This window comes from Rhinoraja longicauda, chromosome 5, assembly GCF_053455715.1.
Source record: "Rhinoraja longicauda isolate Sanriku21f chromosome 5, sRhiLon1.1, whole genome shotgun sequence".
In the NCBI taxonomy this organism is placed as follows: Eukaryota; Metazoa; Chordata; class Chondrichthyes; order Rajiformes; family Arhynchobatidae; genus Rhinoraja; species Rhinoraja longicauda.
The window spans coordinates 11659856-11684124 of record NC_135957.1 but is presented as its reverse complement, the minus strand read 5'-3'; the positions used below and the strand labels follow the sequence as shown (position 1 = coordinate 11684124).

Sequence of the window (24269 nt, the reverse complement as noted above, 5' to 3'; positions counted from 1 at the left end):
TTTAGAGATAAAGCGTGGAAAGAGACCCTTAAGCCCACCGAGTTCATGCCGACCGATGATCGCCGGAATCATATTTCCATTCTACACACTCGGGACAAATTAAAGAAGCCAATTAAACTACAAATCTGCACGTCTTTGGAATGTGGGAGGAAACCGGAGCACTCGGAGAAAACGCACACGATGACAGGAAGAATGTTCAAACTCCATATAGACAGTCCCCGTGGTCAGGATTGAACCCAGTTCTCTGGCGCTGTGAGGCAGCAACCCTACCACTGTGCCACCCATTGAAATGGTTGTGTGATTGTCTCTGTGCAGAGGCAATCTGAATGGTGGCCGATTAGGAGAAGGGGAGATGCCACGAGACCTGGGTGTCGTGGTACACCAGTCATTTAAAGTAGGCATGCAGGTGCAGCAGGCAGTGAAGAAAGTGAATGGTATGTTGGCATTCATAGCGAGGGGATTTGAGTAAAGGAGCAGGGAGGTTCTGCTGCAGTTGTGCAGGGCATTGGTGAGACCACACCTGGAGTATTGCGTACAGTTTTGGTCTCCTAATCTGAGGAAAGACATTCTTGCCATAGAGGGAGTACAGAGAAGGTTCACCAGATTGATTCCTGGGATGGCAGGACTTTCATATGAAGAAAGACTGGATAGACTCGGCTTGTACTCGCTGGAATTTAGAAGATTGAGGGGGGATCTTATAGAAACTTACAAAATTCTTAAGGGGTTGGACAGGCTAGATGCAGGAAGATTGTTCCCGATGTTGGTGAAGTCCAGAACAAGGGGTCACAGTTTAAGGATAAGGGGGAAGTCTTTTAGCACTGAGATGGGAAAGGTTTTTTTCACACAGAGAGTGGTGAATCTGTGGAATTCTCTGCCACAGAAGGTAGTTGAGGCCAGTTCATTGGCTATATTTAAGAGGGTGTTAGATGTGGCCCTTGTGGCTAAAGGGATCAGGGGGTATGGAGAGAAGGCAGGTACGGGATACTGAGTTGGATGATCAGCCATGATCATATTGAATGGCGGTGCAGGCTCGAAGGGCCGAATGCCCTACTCCTGCACCTATGTTTCTATGTTTCTATGTCAGTCTGAATATTTGTTTATTATTGTTCCACCTCGGGTACTTACACTTCACATTACACAGTTATGGCAAGGTATGGCCTGACAATCACTTTCCTGCACAGAAAAAATAAAAATCATTGCCCTATCCCAAAGGGCAAAATCAAAACTTTCAAAACCTAGTGACAGACATCACTCCAACAGCAGCCACTCCTTTGAAGAAATCACTCCCGGGTGATTATCAGTGATTTATGGACAGTCTGGTCTCAGTGGGCCGAAGGGCCCGTTTCTATGTTGTATCTATCAGTCAGTCAATTAATTCAGAGGTTAAGTTTCACTCATTCAGTAAGTGACTGCAATGGAATACTAAAACGCCCACGGTGCTGAAAAATTTGCCACCATTTTACTGACGACATATTTTCATGTTTACACCGTGTTTCAGCTCAGCTCACCCTTAATCCCTGTATAGATTCCATGTCATTCCCATCAGAACCTGTCACATTTAAAACCACATTGCACTTGTGCAGATATTAAACTATCACGGAACAAGTTGCATTCAGTGGCATTCACTGACTCCCGTAATTATCAGCAGGCACATCCATTCGAGGAGGGATTGATTGTGGCTGACAAGCAGGAGGGCCTGCAATGTCAGACCAGGCAAGTGAAATCCACAATCATGAAATGATTACGTTTGTGTGTCACACAAGAGGTTTCCATTTCAATAACCACTCTTGAATGGAGTCCACTACAGACACATTCAGATCACGATATATGTCATCAATAAAGGCTGCAATTATAGCACAACTTGAATGTGGACGTTCAGATTACTGCACTTCAATGCCTGATTGACACATGACTTTCATCGTGTCTAATGGTCACCAAGAGCATTAATGGCAAGTGCATTAGTTTAGTTTATTTTGGAGATATAGCAAGGGAACAGGCCCTATGGCCCGAGTCCGTGCCAACCAGCGATCCCCGCAAATTAACACTATCCCACACACGACTGGGACAATTTACAATTATACCAAGCCAGTTAATCTACAAACTTGAAGTGTGGGAGGAAACCGGAGATCCCGGGGAAAACCCACGCAAGGCATGCGGAGAGCGCACAAATTCCGTACAGACAGCACCCGTAGTGGTAGTGTTTCACACAGAGAGTGGCGAATCTGTGGAATTCTCTGCCACAGAGGGTAGTTGAGGCCAGTTCATTGGCTATATTTAAGAGGGAGTTAGATGTGGCCCTTGTGGCTAAAGGGATCAGGGGGTATGGAGAGAAGGCAGGTACGGGATACTGAGTTGGATGATCAGCCATGATCATATTGAATGGCGGTGCAGGCTCGAAGGGCCGAATGGCCTACTCCTGCACCTATTTTCTATGTTTCTATGTAGTCAAGATCGAACCCGGGACTCTACCACTCTACCACTGCGCCACCGTGCCGCGCAGTCTGAAGAAGGGGCTCGTGGAACATAGAACAGTGCAGGAGAGGAATGGGATCATCATGTTTGTGCCGAACATGATGCCAAGTTAAAGTGATCTCATCTGCCTGTACACGATCCATATCCTTCTGTTCCATGCACTTCCTTGTGTCCATCCAATAGCCCCTTGAACACCATTTGGAATATTGTGTGCAGTTCTGCTCATCCCATTACAGAAAAGATATGTATGGTTTGGAGAGGATGCAGAGGAGGTTTACTGGAATACTGCCTGGATTGAAATGTTTCATCTACACAGAGAGGTTGGATAGACTTGGAATGTTTTCTCTGGAATGTCAGAGCGTGAGGGGAGACTTGACAAAACTATATAAAATCATGCGCAGCACAGTTAGGGTAGACAGTCAGCACCATTTTCCCAGTGGAAATATCCAACATGAGAGTGTGCAACTATTAGGTGAGAGGGGGAAGGGTTAATCGGGATGTGCAGGGCACGTTCTTTTACACAGAGGGTGGTGGGTGCCGGGAATGCATTGCCAGGGGTGGTGGTGGAGGCAGAGACCACAGTGGCATTTAAGAGGCTTTTAGATAGGGATGAAAGTGCAGGGAATAGAGGGATATGGATCATGTGCTGGCAGATGAGATCACGGTTAACTAAGCATCATGTTCGGCACAAACATTGTGGGCTGAAGGGCCCGTTCCTGCCCTATTCAACGTTCTATGTTCTAAGCATGTATGCATTATAGGCTTTGGTAATCTCCTTACAGTTGGCATACAGTTTTCTGACCGGATATCAAAATGCCACTCTCCTTTTACCCATCAGCCTTGCTGAGTAAGCACATTCTAAAGTCTTGAGGGTGGCACAGTGACGCAGCGGTAGAGTTGCTGCCTTGCAGACCCGGGTTCGATCCTGACTACGGGTGCTGTCTTTTCGGAGTTTGTACGTGCTCACCGTGACCGCGTACATTTTCTCCAGGTGCTCCGGTTTCCTCCAAAGAAATGCCGGTTTGTAGGATAATTGGCTTCCATAAATTGTATATTGTCCCTAGTGTGTAAGATATTCCTAGAGTACAGGTGATCATTGGTCAGCACAGACTCAGTGGGCTGAAGGGCCTGTTTCCACGCTGTGTCTCAAAAGTAAACTAAAGTAAGTGCCAGAGTGCTGTGTTTTCATGTCCCATTCTAGGACTTGAGCACATAATCCAAGCTGATACAATAGACAATAGACAATAGACAATAGGTGCAGGAGTAGGCCATTCAGCCCTTCGAGCCAGTACCGCCATTCAATGCGATCATGGCTGATCACTCTCAATCAGTACCCCGTTCCTGCCTTCTCCCCATACCCCCTCACTCCGCTATCCTTAAGAGCTCTATCCAGCTCTCTCTTGAAAGCATCCAACAAACTGGCCTCCACTGCCTTCTGAGGCAGAGAATACCTCAGCACTACGTCGAGAGAGTGTTGCATACCCTGAATTATTTCCTTTTGAATGATGTAGGATAGGAAAGCCTCAGGTACCTTTTCAGTCAGACATATAAAAAGCTCCACTGCAGGATTCATCACTGATTATCAAGGAGCTGTGCCGATCTCCTGGTGACCAAACACCCCTCAACCATAAACAAATTGACGGTACACACAAGCAACTGCACATGCTGGAATCTTTGAGAAAAAACACAAAGTGCTGGAGTACCTCAGCGGGTCAGACAGTATCTCTGGAGAACATGGATAGGGGAGATTTCTGTCGGGACCCTTCTTCAGACTGTCACACGCAGGCATGGCGTGGGCCTGGAAGAAGGGCAGAATTGGGTAGAGCCCGTGACTGCCAGATCCCTGTACTAGGGTTGCCAACATTCTCACTCCCAAATAAGGGACAAAGGGTGACGTCGCCGCCCCACGCGACCTCACACAGCCAGCGGCCGCCCGGACCGGAGAAGGGTTGCTATGCAACCTCAGTTAGGCTTCTCCCAGGCCTCCAGGCCTAGACTGTCTGGGCCTACAGCGGTCCCTGGGCCTACAGTCTCTGGGCCTACAGTGTCCAGGCCTACGTCACCCCCCGGGCCTAATGCGGGACAAGGGCAGTCCCGTACCGGACAAATCAATTGAGCCCAATATACAGGATGTCCCGGCTGATTCGGGACAGTTGGCAACCCTTGCCTGTCCCCTTGAATGGCCACCTTGGCCAGGCCCTGGAGCAAATCGACAGGGAGATGCCCCCAATGACCTACCCTCCCCCATCTGCACCATGACCAAAGATCAGGAGCGTGAGGTTGAAATGCAGCCAAAACCTGAGGAGCAGTTCCTTCAGATACTCAAACAAGCAATGGAACCTCTCAGACACCATATAGGGGGCTGGCGAGTCCATGAACCGACTTAAATATCTATTACGCACCACTTCTCTGAGCATACAGTCCTTGTTATATCTATGCTGTCCCTGTAATTGTCACTGTAATTAAAAGCAATGCAGGTGAACAGAGAATCCTGTAAATTAACAAAAAAGAGCTTTCTTCCCAGATGTGAAATAAGATCATAAGATCACAAGAGCGTAAGTGATAGGAGTAGAATTAGGCCATTTGGCCCATCGAGTCGACTCTGCCATTCAATCATGGCTGATCTATCTATCCCTCCTAACCCCATTCTCCTGCCTTCTCGCCAAAACCTCTGACTCCCGTACTAATCAAGAATCTATCTATCTCTGCCTTAAAAATATCCATTGACTTTGCCTCCATAGCCTTCTGTGGCAAAGTATTCCACAGATTCATCACCCTCTGACTAAATGAATTCTTCTTTATCTCCTTCCTAAAAGAATGTCCTTTAATTCTGAACCTATGACCCAGATAATGAGGAGGTAGTTGAGAGTAGGACTATCCCCAAGTTTAAGAAACAATTAGACAGGTACATGGATGGGACAGGTTTGGAGGGATATGGACCAAATGCAGGCAGGTGGAACTAATGGGACTAGCGTAGCTGGGACATGTTGGCCGGTGTGGGCAAGTTGGGCCTAAGGGCCTGTTTCCAAGCAGTATCACTCTATGACTCTAACTATGACTCTAATGGTCAGATTACACTTTTGACAAACAATTTTATTGCAGTTTCCAAGCTTTACAAGAAATGCTAGAGTGCTCGCCTGCTTAACCACTCCCTACAGCTCAGGACATCGAGTCCTGGCAACATCCTTGTTAATTTTCTTTGCACCCTTTCCAGCTTGACAACTTTTTTTCCTTTACCATAGTGCCCAAAACATCTGGACTCACCAACGTCTTGCATAACTGCAACATAACTGCACCCAACTTCCATACACAATATGACTGCAACGTGACATCCCCAACTTCTACAGTCAATATAACTGCAACATGACCACCCAACTTCTGTACTCAACATAACTGCAACATGACCACCCAATTTCTATATTTAATTACTTGTAATGCAGTGAATAATATATTCTTATTTTATAAATAAAATACAATGAAATAAAATATAAATTGGACTTGTTTTCCTTCAGATTATGTCTTATTTTATCATGTGTTTGAACTGGAAGTAACAACACATTGAGCAATGAGTACCAATGTCTTTTACTGCAATGCATCGCATTAGGTATTCTGATTCTAACTCTGAGAAATGCTTAAACTAGCAAGCATGAGAAGCAGGATCATTATTCCTATCTTAACAAAGGTGGACTCCAAGGATTCTGCAAAAGCATCTTTGACAGAGTCAATGCTCAGACTCACTGCTGCCTAACTGCGTCGATGAGGTGATCTCTGCAAAATCCCAGTGGACTGACAGCTAGCTGAATCCACTCACCAAATCTCAGTTGCTCTGCCCTCTCCTCTTTGGTAAACATGCTATCAACTGCAAACAGCTACAAACAACTTCACTGCCACGCAAGTGAACAACAACTGAGCTGAATTGCTCGTGAAATGCAGATGAGCACAAAGACATATAAAAAGCAAAAGCCCACACCACCCTGGCCACACACTCATTTCACCTGCCATCAGGAAGAAGGTACAGGAGCCTGAAAACTGTAACGTCCTGGTTCAGGAACAGCTCCTTCCCAAACATTCATCAGGCTATTAAACACTACAACCTCCAAATAATCTCTGAACTACATAGACTTGGGGTCAGAGGCTTTCTCCTTTTACACTATTGTTGTTTGTTTATTTTATGTGTGTGTATGTGTGTGCGTGTGTGCGTATGTGCATGTGTGCATGTAGAGTCACAGAGTCACATTCTAGAGAGAGCTAGATAGAGCTCTTAAGGATAGCGGAGTCAGGGGGTATGGGGAGAAGGCAGGAACGGGGTACTGATTGAGAATGATCAGCCATGATCACATTGAATGGTGGTGCTGGCTTGAAGGGCCGAATGGCCTCCTCCTACACCTTTTGTCTATTGTCTAAATAGTTGACGTTTCGAGTTACAACCCTTCTTCAGCCTGAAGGAGGGTTTCGACCCCAAAATTCACCTATTCCTTTTCTCCTGAGATGCTGCCAGACCCGCTGAGTTACTGCAGCACTTTGTGTCTATCACCCATCTTAGGGAAGATAGACATACACCAGCCAAAACATTATGACCACTGACAGGTGAAGTGAATAACATTGATTATCTTGTTCCAATGGCACCTGTCAAGGGGTGGGATATATTAGGCAGCAAATGAACAGTCAGTTCTTGAAGTTGATGTGTTGGATGCAGGAGAAATGGGCAGGAGTAAAGACCTGAGCGACTTTGACAAGGGCCAAATTGTTATGGCCTGACGACTGGGTCAGAGCATCTCTGAAACGGCAAGGCTTGTGGGGTGCTCCCGGTCAGCAATGGTGAGTACCTACCGACAGTGGTCCGAGGAGGGACAAACCACAAACCGGCGACAGGGTGTTGGGCGCCCAAGGCTCATCGATGCGTGAGGGCAACAAAGACTATCTTGTCTAGTCCGAACCGACAGAAGGTCTACTGTGGCACAAGTCACAGAAAATTTTAATGGTGGTTAAGGGAGGAATGTGTCACAATACACAGTGCATCGCACCCTGCTGCATATGGGGCTGCATGGCCACAGACCGGTCAGAGTGCCCATGATGACATAATGTTTCGGCTCATCAGTGCAAAATGCTGGAGTAACTCAGTGAGACAGGCAGCATCTCTGGAGAGAAGGAACGGGTGACGTTTCGGGTCGAGATTTCATGTCTATCTTCGATTGAAACCAGCATCTGCAGTTCTTTTCTACACATTCCATCTTCTCGAGCTGCACGAACATTTTGGGAGAAAGAAGTACACACTGAATTAGCGCTGTAACAAAGAAGGGAGTCAATTGCTTCCCCCTCCTGCCACCTTCAGCTCAGAGTACTTCATGCATGACACATGATTCATGATCAACGGTAAATGATTCAAAATTAGTTTGGATACAAATGTACCGAGAAAAAATGAGGCAAGTGGGTTTATCTCTGAAGATTGCAGGTTAATAGAGGAGGTTAGCTAAATGGATTGTTTCTCCAATGCATCTGATTAAATCTTAATTGGTTTGCTTAACAGGTAGGGGTTGCAACAAACCAGTTGCTAACAAAGTTATTATCTTTTTTGCAGCTTCTGTACGATGACTGACAAGGCAATTGATTTCATCTGTACACTTTGGCTAAGCAAGGCTTTCTAATTTTTTTGAATGATTGGAAGATACAGCTGGCCCTTTGGCCCAGTATGAAGATACTGACTATCGATCACCTGTTCACACTAGTTCTATGTTATCCAACTTTCGCATCCACTCCTGGGGCAATTTGCAGGGGCCAATTAACGTACTTACTTTTGCACTTTTGCAGCATTGTGTGGATTTCTGGTCGCCACATTACAGTTTTAGAGTTTAGATAGAAACAGTGTGAAAATAGGCTCTTCGGTTGCTGAGTCCGCACCGACCAGTGATCCCCCCATACACTAGCACTATCCTACACACGAGGGGCAATTTTACAATTTTTACCAAAGACAATGAGCCAACAAAACTGTATGTCTTTGGAATATGGGTAGGAACAAGAGCACCTTTAGAAAACCCACGCGGTCACGGGGAGAACGTACAGACTCTGTGCAGACAGCACCTGTAGTCAGGATCGAACCCGGGTCTCTGGTGCTGTAAGGCAGCAACTCTACAACTACCTCAAATAGTTGGTGCCACCCAAATAGAGATCCACTGTCGGAATGAAGTGTATTGTCCCCAGTGTGCAGGATAGTGCTAGTGTACGGGGTGATCGCTGGTCATCGCGGGCTCAGTTGGACCCTGTTTCCACGCTGTATATGTGAAGTCTATTGTCTAAAACACGCAAAGAATGCAGCCCTCTGCCAGTGCGCCCATCTCCCACTCCACCCACCCGACTACTCCCCCTCAACACTGCCACAGCCTCTGGGCACAGTGCCATGGGCAGACCACATGACGCAACTGAACTCTCATCCTGGTGGTTAGTGCAAGAAAGACCGCTTGCTTCAACCTCTGCATCAATATAACCGTTGCTTGTGTGTCCTTGCTCGTCTGTGAGGTCAAAATATCGCATCCATTGGTGCAACAAAGGCAGGAATAATCCGATTTCTAGACGAATACGTGCATCGACATGCGTGCCGAGCAGTTCAAGTACATAATCCTACTTCAATCAGCATCATGCAATTTAAACTGATTATTCATCCTCCATGGTGAAACACAATAAGTTCACAAGTCATAGGAGCAGAATTAGGCCATTCAACCCATCAAGTTTACTCCGCCAATCAATCATGGCTGATTTATCTTTTCCTCTCAACCCCATTCTCCTGCCTTCTCCCCAAAACCTTTGACACCCGTACTAATCGAAAATCTGTCAATCTCCACATTAAAAATACCCAATGACTGGGCCTCCACAGCCGTCTATGTCCTGTGGTCGTAGACTCTCCCACTCGCCCGCACCTCCAGACTCAGGAACAGCTTCATCCCCGGTCCTGCTGAGCCGGATGGTCACATCGCACAGTGATCCGGCACAGATCTACTTGCACTTTATTCTGTCTTAAAATTGTTACAATCTGTTTTGTTGGGTTGTTGTTGTTTAAATTAATACTGACTAGCTAATTAAATTATTGCATCGTATGGGAGGCGCATTCCCAATATCGTTGTACCCCTGTACAATGACAATAAAGATGTATTGTATTGTATTGTATTGTATTGTATTGTATTGTATTGTATTGTATTGTATTGTATTGTGGAAATATCCTCTCCACATCCACTCGATCCAGGCCTTTCACTATATGGTAAGTTTCAATGAGATCCCCCCACCAACCTTCTAAACTCCAGCAAGTCCAGTCCCAGAGACCTCATTATACGTTAACCCAATCATTCCAGGAAATCGGCCTTTCAGCCCAACTTGTCCATGCCAACCAAGTTGGCATTCTGGATTCATCCATTTGGCCCTCTAGCACTCTAAACTCTTCCTTTCCATAAATCGATCCAAATGTCCTTCAAAAGTCATGTTTCCTTATCTTTTGGTTGTCCCCAGAAGGATTGCCAGTCTACTAATCCTCTGGGATGCAGAACTACCAGGAGCCCTTCCTGACTGTCGAAATACCATGACTCACTAACTACATCAATTATATCGATTCACTAATAATAATAATAATAATAATAATCCATTTATTTTATATAGCGCCTTATCACATGCTCAAAGCGCTTTACAAAAACAATTAACATAGAAACAAACAGACAAACTATCCTGATACTAATGTTGACTGTGGAAAAAAAAAACCATCAGGAGCAATGAATCAGACTTTATCTTTGTACGGAGTACAATAGTGTGACAAAATGTGAACATAATCTATATGCTAAAACTCTTGTTTGTTTGTTCCTGAACTACAGCCAAAACGGTACACGATAGCGCAATAATTTTAGGCCCACCTTACTCACCGCTGTCCCTTTGGTACTAATGGAAGAAGTTTCATTGAAACCAGTGTTATATTTTAAAAGTTATTCACATTTTAAAGTATAAATTTATCTCCTAGGGAGGGAGGGGGAGGGAGGGAGGGTGAGGGGTGGAGGGAGGGAGTGTGGAGGAGGGAGGATAAGGGGGGTTGAGGGGGATGGAGTGGGAGGGAGGGGAATGGGGAGGGGAGGGGGAGGGGGTGAAGGGAAGGGGAGGGAGGAGGGGGGGAGGGGGGCAGGTGGGGATGGGGATGGGGAGGGGGAGGGGAATGGGAAGGGGGAGCGGGTGAAGGGGATGGGGGAGGGAGGGAGGGAGGGGGAGGAGGGAGGATAAGGGGGGTTGAGGGGGATGGAGTGGGGGGAGGGGAATGGGGAGGGGAGGACAAGGCTGTGAAGGGAAGGGGAGGGAGGAAGGGGGAGGGAGGGGGGCAGGTGGGGATGGGGATGGGGAGGGGAAAGGGAAGGGGGGTGAAGGGGGAGGGGAGGGAGGCAGGGGGGAGGAGGGAGGATAAGGGGGGTTGAGGGGGATGGAGTGGGGGAGAGGGGAAAGGGGGAGGGGAGGGGGGGGAGGGGAGGGTGCTGCACCAATGCAGGAGAGGTTTGGGCCCAACGGGTCCACTTGGTCTAGTAGTTATTATAATGGAAATAATCACATCCCAGGACACAAATACAAAGAGCTCTCAAGGTCTCCTCGCTTGGTGGGAAACATGATCTGACACTTTGTGAAGAGCTTTTCCTTTGACAATCTCCACCAACCTTCATTTTCCAGACATGTCTGAAGAGATAGAATTCATCCAACCCAACATCATTTAACCAGAGTTTTATCATTAAAAACATGTAGCTCGTACAAAGAGGACAGGCAATTTTCCAAGAGAGAAAACTGCACAATCACACAAAGAGTTTGTGTGTATCAAAAGTCCTCCTCTTGATACCAGCAAAATAATTATTGTTAGCTTTAAAAAATATATGTGGCATGTTTATTTTTGGTAGGCAGGGGAATCAAGAATGCTCAGGCATTACTCTAAGCTAAGAGGATAGATAGTCCCCAAGAAAAGACTTGGGGATGGCTAAAGAATGTAGCTGCAGTAAATGTGTAAATGAAAAGAGTCATCACCACTGAGCACATCGTCTTGCCGCTTGTTATATCAACGGCCAAACCAGAAACCAGCTACAGACCTGAAAATAATTGAAGAGGGCCATTGGAACCAAAGACCTGGCATTACAGAAAGCGCTTAAATATGCAAATTGCAGAAAATGATGACAGCTGACAATCTTTTATGTGGAGGAATCGAGAACCAGGCAATATGGGTTTAAGGTGAAAGAGAAAAGATTTAACAGGAACCTCGGGGGGAAAAACTTCTTCAGGCACAGCTGGAGGGTGTATGGAATTAGGCACCAAAGTAGATAGTTGATGCAGGTACAAAACAACGTTTCAAAGACATTTGGACAGGTACATGGATAGGAAAGGTTTACACGGACAAGGGGCAAAAGTGAGCAAATGGGTCGAGTGTAGATGGGGCTTCTTGGTCAGCATGGGCAAGTTGAACTGAAGGGCCCGTTTTTATAATGTATAACTCAAGTAATGAGCAAAGACATTGATGGCACAGAAAGCCAATTAATTCCAGCTTCCTGATATCAAACCAGGCAAGGAATATTTTAACATTTAAACCTGGTGCCATGTAAGTAACATTCATCAGAGGTAAAATTTAACTAAACTTCTCTCCAAAGTACTCAATTAACTAATTCATACCCCATGGGAGAGTCAGGATTTCATGGTTGTCAGAAAAATAGAGAATTCTTGTTTCGTTTGAGAGTGAAGAACTTTAACGTGCAATGGTAAGCCAGGTTAAATTGGCGTCAATTATTTTTAAGAACCCTGTTTGGCCCTTAAATAGAGCAAATCAACACCTTTGCTCACAATGCAAACCGTGTCATTTCATTCGCTTATATATTGCATCAGCCCATTTGGTCATTTCTGCATTAGCATTAATGAAGGCCACCATTACTCAGTGAAACCATCTTGCAGTGCAAAGTCTGACAGTTCAAAGATGGCAAAAATACATTGATGCATGCGGAAAAGTATGTACTTAGCCATTTTTTAAAAACAAATCATAACTGGGTTTTTTAATGCTTGGAGCAGTAATTGGCAAGGCAATAGAGCGGCATGGCAGCACAGCGGTACAGTTGCTGCCTAACAGTGCCAGAGATGCAGGTTCGATCCTGACTACGAGTGGTGTCCGTATGGAGATTGTACGTTCTACCTGTGACTGCGTGGGTTTCCTCCGGGTGCTCCGGTTTCTCTCCCACAAAGAATTAGTGTACGGGATGATTGTTGATTGGCACAGACTTGTTGGGCTGAAGGATCTGTATCCGCGCTGTATCTCTAAAGCATCGAGTGCCAAACTGGCACCAACATCATGCTGCCAGGGGTTGGTGCACACATTTGGCAGTAGATGGCTGCCTGGAATAGTTAGCATTTTCATGCCAGCTGTGACAAGAACCAGCTGCAGACAGCGCTCACCACAAGCACAGCACTTTGGCGCAGGGGTAGAGTTCCTGCCTCACAGCACCAGAGAGCCAGGTTCGATCCTGACCACCAGTGTAGATTGAAAGTTTTCGCTGTGACCATGTGGGTTTTCTCCGGGTGCTCCAGATTCCTCCCACGCTCCAAATACCTGGAGGTTCGTAGGTTCAATGGCTTCTGTAAATCACCCCTAGCGTGTAGGATATACTAGTGTATGGTCAGCCGTACACCGGTCAGCATGGACTTGGTGGGCCGAAGGGCCTGTTTCCTCTAAACTAAACTAAACACTGTCAGTCACCCTCAACTTTTCATTTCCATCGAATTTTACATCTTCATGACATCCTGTTGGGCCGAAGGGTTTGTTCTGGTGCTGTATGTTGTAACTTTACTGTTTTCTATGTTCCTTTTCCACACTTTAGACTTTAGACTTTAGAGATACAGTATGGAAACAGGCCCTTCGGTCCACTGAGTCCGCGCCAACCATTGGCATTTGTGCACTAGTTCTATGTTGTCCAATTTTCGTATCCTACACACTAGGGACAATTTTACTGAAGCCAATTAACCTACAACCTAATTTCACATACAAAGCCCTAAACGGGCTTGCCCCCCCCCCCCCATATCAAAAATCTTCTAGCCCACCACTCTATCTCCAGGTCCCTCAGGTCGGCCGATTTGGGGCTACTCACTATCCCACAGTCTAGGCTTAGGCTCAGGGGTGACCGCGCTTTTGCGGTTGCAGCTCCTAGACTGTGGAACAGCATCTCTCTCCCCATCAGAACTGCCCCCACCATCGACTCCTTTAAGTCCAGGCTCAAAACCTATTTCTACTCCCTAGCGCTTGAGGCCCTCTGAGGGGGTACTGTGAACTGTTTATGTATGTGCTGTTATGTTTGTGTACCATTGTATGTTCGTTTCTTAGTACCTGAACTGATGTACAGCACTTTGGTCAACGTGGGTTGTTTTTAAATGTGCTATACAAATAAAATTAACTTGACTTGACTTGACTACAATCCTTTACGTCTTTGGAATGTGAGATGAAACCGCGCAACCGGAGAAGACCCACGCGGTCACAGGGAGAATGTACAAACTCCCAACCGACAGCATGGTACAGACATTAGTCAGGAATTAACCCGGGTCTCTGGCGCTGTGAGGCTGCTCCTCCATCACTGCTCCACTGTGCAGATTTAATCAATATTACAACCATCATCCCTCCATGTTTGTGTTGCTGGAACCAGGTGCCTCATCTGAATTGTGAAATGGTGGCTACTAAGGTCACAACTAAGTTGACCTGTGCAAACTCAAGGAACTCACAAACATACCCCAGCGAAATTGAGATAAAAATATTAAAATACTGGAAATCTAAATTAGTTCGTCCTCTTTCTCTTCCCACAGATATTTGGAGATACAACATGGAAACATGCCCTCCGGCCCACCGAGCCCGCGCCGACCAGAGATCACCCATCAACATGAGTTCTATGTTATCCAACTTTCTCATCCGCTCTCCGGGTAATTTACAGTGACTAATTAACGCACAAACCCACACGTTCTGGAGATGGGGGAGGAAACCAAAGCACCCGGAGAAAACCCACGCGGTTGCAGGGAGAACGTGCAAACTCCACACAGACACCATCCAAGGTCGGTATCGAACCCGGGTCTCTGGTGCTGTGTGGCAGCAGCTCTATCGCTGGCCCATTGTACCACTCTTTGTCTACCACTGTCCCGCCCTGGCTGTGTGTGTGTAAGTGTGTTAGTGTGTAGTATGTGTGCGTATGTGTGCGTATGTGTGTGTATGTGTGTGTATGTGTGTGCGTGTGTGCGTGTGCGTGCACGTGTGTGGGCACGTGTGTGTGCGTGTGTGTGCGTGTGTGCGTGTGTGGGCACGTGTGTGTGCGTGTGTGTGTGTGTGTGTGTGTGTGTGTGTGCGTTTGTGTGGGTGTGCGTTTTATTAAATTTTCGACCTCCCCTCTCGAGGTTTCAAACTACACCATCAATGATATTTGCCTAAAGCACCGAAGAGAAAATATCAGACCTGGCAATATATTTAAAGTAAAGTAGCAGGGGACACTATCAGTGGTTAAATTATTTCTGTCTGTTGAGAATTTATGGTGCTACTCCAAGTGCGACAATAGAGGACTTCAGGAGCACAGAAAGCATAAAAGAAATTGAGGTAAATCAAGAACTGAGAAGTAAGTGATTGGATTTTAAAAAGCCGATGATGGTGTCAGGCAGTAACTACCATTAATTAAAGTGACTTTTTTTTTCATTTACAACATGATTAATTCCAATGGCTGTGCTTGTTCTCAGAAGGTAACCATCAATTATAACAACATTTAAAAGAAGTTTGTGCAGGCACATGGATGGGACTCGTTTGGAGGGATATGGGCCAAGCATAGGCAGGTGGGACTAGTGTCGATGGGACATGTTGGTCGTTGTGGGCAAGTTGGGCCAAAGGGCCTGTTTACATGCTATGTGACTCGATGACTCTATGAAATGTTAGCATGTATAGAATCAAAGAGTCAAGCTGCACAGAAACAGAACCACCTACACCAGGTTTAGTCTTCACATCATATTTGCATTACATCATTTAAGAAACATTTGGACATGGACATGGATTAGGACAGGTTTAGAGGGATGCGGGCCAAACATGGGAAGTGTGTAGATGGGGCATGTTGGTCAGCCTGGGCAAGTTGGGCACAGGTGACAGTTTCAGTGCCGTATGACTCTAATTATCTTTCAGTTAGTCCACATCAGCTGCTTATTGCACAAAGCAGATGGATGGGTCACCATGTTTGTGTAGGAAGGAACTGCAGATGCTGGTTTACACCGAAGTTAGACTCAAAATGCTGGAGTAACTCAGTTTTAGTAAATTCCCGATACGTTCTTTACACGTCACCCTTATCGACAATCTTATGCAGAGGAAAAAGTTGGAAAGATATGGAGAATGTGCAGGCAAGGAGGGCGATCTTGGTTGGGCAAGTTGTTCGGTGGACAGATCTGCCAAAGGTCATATTTCATTGCTGTCTTGCTCTGCGACTCCACGATACGCAAGTCCCAGTTGTCTGATCAAGTAGAAGCACAATTGCAAAGAGGAATTCTTTTAATCTCCCGATGCCAGGGGTTCAGACTTGAATGAAACGCTAACATCTCCACAAAAGCTTCTCACTATAGAATAACAGCTCAGTAGCAGTAAAGAGCTCAAAGAGCAATATGGAGATTTGAAATATTAAAAAAGGACCTTATTGAAAGGCAATTGTGCGAAGACAACAGTGCAGCTACTGGGAAGCAAGGCAAAAGGAACAAAACAATAACAAAAATTGGAGACGGAAAATCAATACGGGAACAACAAGATACAAAAAAAGGATAAAAGTGGAGATAGAAATCAAAGGATCAGTTATTTTTGAAAAAAAAACAAAGACCTGGGACTGATCTCAACTTTTTTTTTCAAAACAGAGTCAAAGGTGATTAAAATTTAAGCCAGAACTATTTCAACATTACACATTGGATTGTCAAATTACCAGCAAATCTTACAGAGAAGCAGGCAGAAGAGGCAAAGTGCTGGAGTAACACTGCTGGAGCGACTAGGCTTGTATACACTGCAATTTAGAAGGATGAGAGGAGATCTTATCGAAACGTATAAGATTATTAAGGGGTTGGACACGTTAGAGGCAGGAAACATGTTCCCAATGTTGGGGGAGTCCAGAACAAGGGGCCACAGTTTAAGAATAAGGGGTAGGCCATTTAGAACTGAGATGAGGTAAAACGTTTTCAGTCAGAGAGTTGTGAATCTGTGGAATTCTCTGCCTCAGAAGGCAGTGGAGGCCAATTCTCTGAATGCATTCAAGAGAGAGCTAGATAGAGCTCTTAAGGACAGCGGAGTCAGGGGGTATGGGGAGAAGGCAGGAACGGGGTACTGATTGAGAATGATCAGCCATGATCACTTTGAATGGCAGTGCTGGCTCGAAGGGCCGAATGGCCTCCTCCTGCACCTATTGTCTATTGTCTATTGTCAGCGGGTTAGGCGGCACCTGCGGAGAGAATAGAAAGGCGATGTTTTGGTTCGGGACCCTTCTTCAGTCTGAAGAAGACTAGGTCTGAAGAAGTGTCCCGACCTGAAACGTCATCTAGCAATGTCCTCCGGAGATACTGCCTGACCCGCTGGGCTGCTTCACCACTTTTTGTCCTTATGTGTATCAACCAGCATCTGCAGTTCTGTGTTTCTGCAGAGAAACCCCCGATTTTGCCAATTCCCTGGAAGTTAACTTGAAGGAATGTGAAATAAAGTGAGTCCTTCAGTCACTTTGTAAAGGTCCAGTGGAATCTTAATTCAGTTTAGTTTAGTTAAGAGATTCAACATGGAAGCAGGCCCATTGGCCCACTGAGTCCGCACCGACCAGCTATCCCCACACATTAACACTACCCTACACACAATAAGGACAATATTAAAATTGACACCAAGCCAATTAACCTACAAATGTGTACTTTTTTGGAGTGTGGGAGGAAACCGAAGACATCGGAGAAATTCCACGCAGGTCACGGGGAGCAAGAACAAACTCTTTACAGAAAGCACCCGTGGTCAGGATCGAACCCGGGTCTCTGGCGCTGTGAGGCAGCAACTCTACCGCTTTGCCATGGTGCCGCCCAATAGTTATATGTTGATCGTTACGTCATACTCACTGCAGCTAACAATAGACAATAGGTGCAGGAGGATCATTGAACCACGTGCACTTGTTACCTATCTCCTCAACACGACAACAACAGGGCGGCATGGTAGTGCAGTGGTATAGTTGCCAGCTCAGATGCCAGAGACCCAAGTTCGATCCTGACCACGGGGTGCTGTACGTATGGAGTTTGTACGTTCTCCCTGTGACATTGTGGGTTTTCTCAGGCTGCTCCGGTTTCCTCCCACATGGTACAGCAGGGTTGCAAGTTTCAACAGGCCACAGTGGGTAGATCACGAGACCAAGACCCAGATGATCACCACAAGCTAAACGCAAACTCAAAACTCAACATTTAAAAACTGTTTAAAAAACATCACGCAACAAAAAGCTTTCACTGTACCTCAGTACACATAACAATAAACAAAACTGAACTGAAAACTAACAAATTTACTTTGGACAACTTTAAATGCTGGAGGTTAATTAAAAAAAATCTTGAGTAAAGCTGAGAATCACAAAATTAACTACTTGCCAGATGCTAAGTACATGTGGTTTGTAAGCTGTGTGTGTTTGTGGTTGCCTCTTGGATTCAGGACTAAATCCCCTGAGAGAGCAGGAGATCAAATTTGCTAGCTAAAAATCAGAACGATTGAGCCTGCTAGTTAATTAAAACACTTCCAATTAAGAAAAATAATCGTCTGACAGCTACTTCCTTGCTGTTAGTTGTGGAGATTTAGTTTTAGTTTTAGAGACACAGTGCAGGAACAGGCCCTTCAGCTCACTGAGTCCATGCCGACCAACAACTAACCGGGAAACTTGCACGTCTTTGGAGTGTGGGAGGAAACTGGAGCACCCAGATAAAATCTACACTGTCACAGGGAGAACGTGCAAACTCCGTACAGACAGCAGCCATAGTCAGGATCGAATTCAGGTCTCTGGCGCTGTAAGGCAACACCTCTACCACTGCGCCACCGTGCTGCAGACTTCTGAGTGGCCCTCTCTTATGTTTCAGTCTTTAGAGATACAGTATGGAGCATCGGGTGGCACTAGCAATGGCTGCCTTGCCAACATACTTTAGTATGTGTTAAATATATGTTTTTAGTGTTCTTCAGCTTGTTTTATGTAGTGGGGATGGGAAACATTTTTTAATCTCGTACCTCGGTGGAGATGTGATTTTTTTCCGTATCGTATCTCCGTCCGCACTGCGGCCTAACATCGTGGAGCTGATGGCCTCTGCTGGAGACCGACTTCGGGAGCTCCGACTGTGGAAGCCTGTGGACTTTAACATCGTGGAGCTTGCGGTCTCTGGTTAGAGACCGACTTCGGGAGCTTCAAGCCGCAGGAACTTCGACCGCCCCGATGCGGGAGCTTTGATCGCCCCGATGCAAGAACTTCAACCACCCCGATGCGAGAACTTTGATCGCTGGCTGCGGGAGCTTCAATCGCCCTGACTGCGAATGGTTCGACTGCCCCGACCACGGGGAGAATATGAAGGAACTAGATTAGACTTTATTGCCTTCCATCACAGTGAGGAATACGGAATCCGCTGTGGTGGATGTTTATGTTAACTGTTATGTAGTTGTGTGTCTTGTTGCCTTTTTAGTATGGCTGTATGGTAAATACGAATATGACTGTACCTTAATTGGTACACATGACAATAAAAGACCTTTGAAACCTTTGAAGCAGCATTTCGGCAAAATGATTGAGCACCCGTTCACACTAGTTCTGTGTTATCCCACTTTCTCATCCACTCCCTACACATGAGGAGCAATTTTACAGAGGCTTGTAAACCGACAACCTCACAGGTCTTTGGGATGGAGGAAGAAACAGAAGCACCCAAAGGGCACCCATATGGTCACAGGGTGAACACATAAATTCCACACAGATAGCGGCAGAAACCTGGGTTTGATCCTGACGACGGGTGCTGTCTGTACGGAGTTTGTACGTTCTCCCTGTGACCACGTGGGTTTTCTTCGGGTGCTCTGATTTCCTCCCATGCTCCAAAAACGTACAGATTTGTAAATTACTTGGCTTCCGTAAGTTCTCCCTAGCATGTAGGATAGTGCTAGTGTATGGGGGCGATCACTATTTGGCACAGACACGTTGGGCCGAAGGGCCTGTTTCCATGCTGTATCTCTAAAGTCCAAAGTGGCGTTTAAATAAAGTTAGGGAATTCAACGTTCATACTGCTGGGTTGCAAGCAACCCAAGCGAAATATGAGCTGCTGTTCCTCCAATTGATCTTCATTGGTTTGTGTTGAAGGATCTAGATAAATTGACAAATGTAACAAATCTATTGAAGGGTGTCAGAAGTGAAACAACATTTTTTTTTTGCATGGGGAACTTAGTCATAAAAGCAAATCGCTCGCGTTACCGCCTGATACATTTGTGCCTCTTCATAATGCAATACATTTGGGTGTCCCAAGAGGGCGCTTGAGCAATGTTGTTGTGACACATTACCTCTACAAAACGGTGGTGGGAAATCCCATGACGCTCCATTCCCAGGACTAACGATACATGTCAGGACCGCGTGACCTTCCAGAACGTGACCCGTGACACACGTGTAACGGATCTTATCCCCAATGTTGAATCTTGTGCCGTGCAGCACTCCTTTTGGTATCACCCCTGGATTACCACACGTGTGGCTTGGCAAAACTAGGAAAGAAAAGAGACACAAAGAAACATGTCAGCGATGATCACATAGCGAAAAGTTGGCAATGCAGAATTAATCATCACAAAGAGAGTTCTGTGAAGGACAATGCATTGGCTATTTGAGAATAAATGAATAACTCAAAGAACAATATTTGTATTATAACTCCATAACTCCCAGAAAATAGCAACACAGTAGATAGAATGCAAACATGGTGTATCGTTACGTGTGGCGGCGCCTAACGGCTGCGGCTCGCTGGCAGTCTGTTTGTCTTTTTTCCTTTTTTTTTTGTTTGTGTGTCAGTGTTGGGATGGTTTTTGTTTCTGTTTTTGGCTGTGTATGTGTGGGGGGGGGGGGGGGGTAGGGTGGGGCGGGGGGGGGGGTGGGGTGGGGGAAACCTTTCTTTTTTTAGGTCTCTTCTCCGGGGCGCAGCTCGGCCGCGGGGCCTTCCATTGCTCGGCGCGGCTCGGCCACTGGACTTAACATCGCCGGTGCGGCTCGGCCGCGGGACGTTTCAGTGCCTCGTGTGGCTCGGCCGCGGGGCCTTCCATACCCTTGCGTGGGCTGTGCGTGTCGGTCGCCTCGGTAGGGGTCGAGCTGCCTGTCCGTGGGTGCGGGGGGGGGAGAGAGTGGAAGTTTTGTTGCCTTCCATCACAGTGAGGGTGTGTTTGGAGTCACTGTGATGGATGTTTGTGTTGGGGTCGTGTGTCCTGTGTTCTTTTCTTTTTTGTTGTGTTCTGTGACTGCTGGAAATGTAATTTCGTTCGGTATCTGTACCGAATGACAATAAAGTTCTGTACTGTATGGTATGCATGCCTTCATTGGACCATGCACTGAGTATAAGAGTCATGGAAGTCATGATGCAGCTTTGTTGGACTTTGGTTAGGCCTCACTTGGAGTATTGTATGTATTTCTGATCACCCATTACAGATATGATGTAAAAGCTTTGGAAAGGCTGCAGAAGAGGTTTACCAGAATGATGACTGGATTAGAGGGCATTGGCTACAAGGAAAGGTTGGATGGAGTTGTGTTATTTTCTTTGGAACTTTGGAGGTTGAGGGGAGACCTGACAGAAGCATATACAATTATGAGATAGGGTAAACAGTCAGAACCCTTTTCCCGGGATGGGAAAACAAATACAGGAGAACATAGCTCTTGGGAGAGTGGGACAAAATGTAAAGGAGTTATGTAGGGCAAGTTTTATTTTACACAGAGGGTGGTCAATACCTAGAATGCTTTACTGGGGGGGGGGTGGTGGACACAAAACTAGAGTAGAATTTAAGAAGCTTCACATAGGCATATGAATATGCAGGGGATGGAGGGATAGGGATTATTTGGAGGCAGATAAGAGTTTTTCTTGGCATCATGTTCTGCACAGACATTTTGGGCTGATGGGCCTATTCCTGGACTGTACTTTTCTATGTCCTACATTATTAAATGAACACAACTTATTGATTCAAATACTCATCTGCAAAAACAAAGACCATTGTTTAAAACGAAGGACAAAAAGTGCTGAAGTAACTCAAAGGTTCAGGCAGCATCCCTGGAGAACATGAATAGACTCAAATGATGCTGAGCTGGCTGGCTATGGGAGATAAACTCCTTCAATTGATCAATGATCAAATTCCCTCCTGGGATAAATAAAGCTCTATCGTATCGTATAGTATCGTAAACTAAATCGATCTAAGTGTATATACTGCATTCTGGTATTTTTGTCTGGACAGAACAGCAAACAAACAAATTATTCACTGTATCTCGGTATACATGACAATAATAAACCAACACTCATTTCAATAAAAAGACCAGCCGACAAGCCATTAGTGCAAGAATTAGTGTACGTTTGGGCGGCACGGCGGCACAGCGGTAGAGTTGCTGCCTTACAGCGAATGCAGCGCCAGAGACCTGTGTTCGATCCCGACTACGGGCGCCGTCTGTACGGAGTTTGTACGTTCTCCCCGTGACCTGCGTGGGTTTTCTCCGAGATCTTCGGTTTCCTCCCACATTCCAAAGACATACAGGTTTGTAGGTTAATTGGCTGGGCAAATGTAAAAATTGTCCCTCGTGTGTGTAGGATAGTGTTAATGTGCGGGGATCGTTGGTTGGCGCGGACCCGGTGGGCCGAAAGGGCCTGTTTCCGCGCTGTATCTCCAAAATAAACTAAACTAAACTAGCTCCACTTCCCAGGGTGAGAAAAGGGATTTTATCTTTTTTGCTTGGCTAAAAATCTTTGGTGTAAAGCAGCATCTGCAGTTCCTTCCAACACCACTTGCACGTGCTGCTCTGGGATCAGAGAAGGGAGTCAGAGCTTGACAATGCACTGCGCCAAGACTGCGGCAGCACATGTAATGGGTGTGCTGGGAAAGGCTAAGGCTGAGAATCACCGTGGAGAGAAGTTCATAAATCATAGAAGCAGAAATAGGCCATTCGGCCTATCGAGTCTATTCCGCCATCCAATCATGGCTGATCTATCTTTCTCCCTCAACCCCATTCTCCTTCCTGCCTTCTCCCCATATCCCCTGACACCCGTACTAATCAAGAACCTGTCAATCTGCACCTTGAAAATACCAGAGGACGTAGATGTCGATGGCTTGATTGTAATCATTGAGTCACACAGCGTAGAAACACGCACTTCAGCCCAACTTACCCATACTGACCAACATGCTCCATCAACATTAGTCAACTCTACAAAATCATGTATAGTCTTTCCACTGACTGGATCGCATGCAACGAAAAGGTTTTTCACTGTACCTCGATACACGTGACGATAATAATAATAAAATAGATGGCAGGTCCGCCATCTATTTCACAGCATTCCAGAGCTCGTTTAGATTATCCGTTTTGACAGGACAAAAGAAGTCGCGGCACCAGAGAGGAGTCCAACGGTACCAGAACGGTCAACCTAGGCCACCAAGAGGCCAAGATACCAGCCTGCAAAGTCGGCCGCGGAAGTCGGCAATGGGAAAGGATCTGCCGGATCAGGCCGGGTCGGAGTTCCAGAGCCCCAGCCACAGCGGGAAAATTCGACCTGACAATCAGCCACGGAAGTCACGATAAGGTTGGGATCAACTGCCTCACCCAGCCTAGGCACAACATCTTAGGGGGGATTTCCACAGGGGATTTCACGTGCACTCTAGTAGTTTTGTCGAGACTAAAAGAGGTGCCAGACCATCAGTTGCTGGAAAATCAGTGGGAGACCTGTATTGTGAGGCAGATTGGACAGGTACATGGATAGGAAAGGTTTAGAGGGATACTAGACCAAGTGGACCCATCTATGGAATTCTCTGCCTCAGAAGGCAGTGGAGGCCAATTCTCTGAATGCATTCAAGAGAGAGCTAGGTAGAGCTCATAAGGATAGCGCAGTCAGGGGGTATGGGGAGGAGGCAGGAACGGGGTACTGATTGAGAATGATCAGCCATGATCACATTGAATGGCCAAATGGCCTACTCCTGCACCTATTGTCTATTGTCTATTGAGCACAAACCTCTCCTGCATTGGTGCAGCACCTTCTCCTCCCCCTTCCCCTTCCCCCTCCCCTTCCCCCTCCCCCTTCCCCCTCCACCTTCCCCCTCCCCCTTCCCCTTCCCCCTCCCATCTCCCCCCTCTCCCCCTCCCCCTCTACCCCCTCCCCTCTCCCCCCTTCCCCTCTACCTCTCCCCTCGCCTCCCTCCACCCCCCTTCCCCTCCCCCCTTCCCTTCCCTTCCCCCCCCACCTCTGCCCCTCGCCTCCCTCCACCCCCCTTCCCCCTCCCCCTCCCCCCTTCCCTTCCCCCCCCACTACATCCCCCTCAGCCCCCCTTATCCTCCCTCCTCCCCACCTCCCTCCACCCACCTTCCTCCCTCCCTCCCTCCCCCCTTCATCCCTGGGAGATAGATTTAAACTTTAAAATTTGAATAACTTTAAAAATATTACACCGATTTCAATGAAACTTCTTCGATTGGCATGGTGAGCAAGGTGGGCCTAAAATTGTCACTCGATCGTGTACCGTTTTGGCTGTGGTTCAGGAACAAACAAACAAACAAACGAGAGTTTTAGTATATAGATAGATGGGCCAAATG

At 46.4% G+C, this 24269-nt stretch overlaps 1 protein-coding gene across 1 annotated transcript in view; it reads right to left on the bottom strand.

Annotated features, from left to right (window-relative positions):
* LOC144593406 (CUB and sushi domain-containing protein 1-like) overlaps positions 1 to 24269 on the bottom strand; it is a 1892487-nt gene that overhangs the window by 1041643 nt on the left and 826575 nt on the right. Inside the window, exon 4 of the mRNA XM_078398909.1 lies at positions 20024 to 20218. Within this exon, the coding sequence (XP_078255035.1) occupies positions 20024 to 20218 (195 nt within the window). The remainder of the gene's footprint in view (positions 1 to 20023; positions 20219 to 24269) is intronic.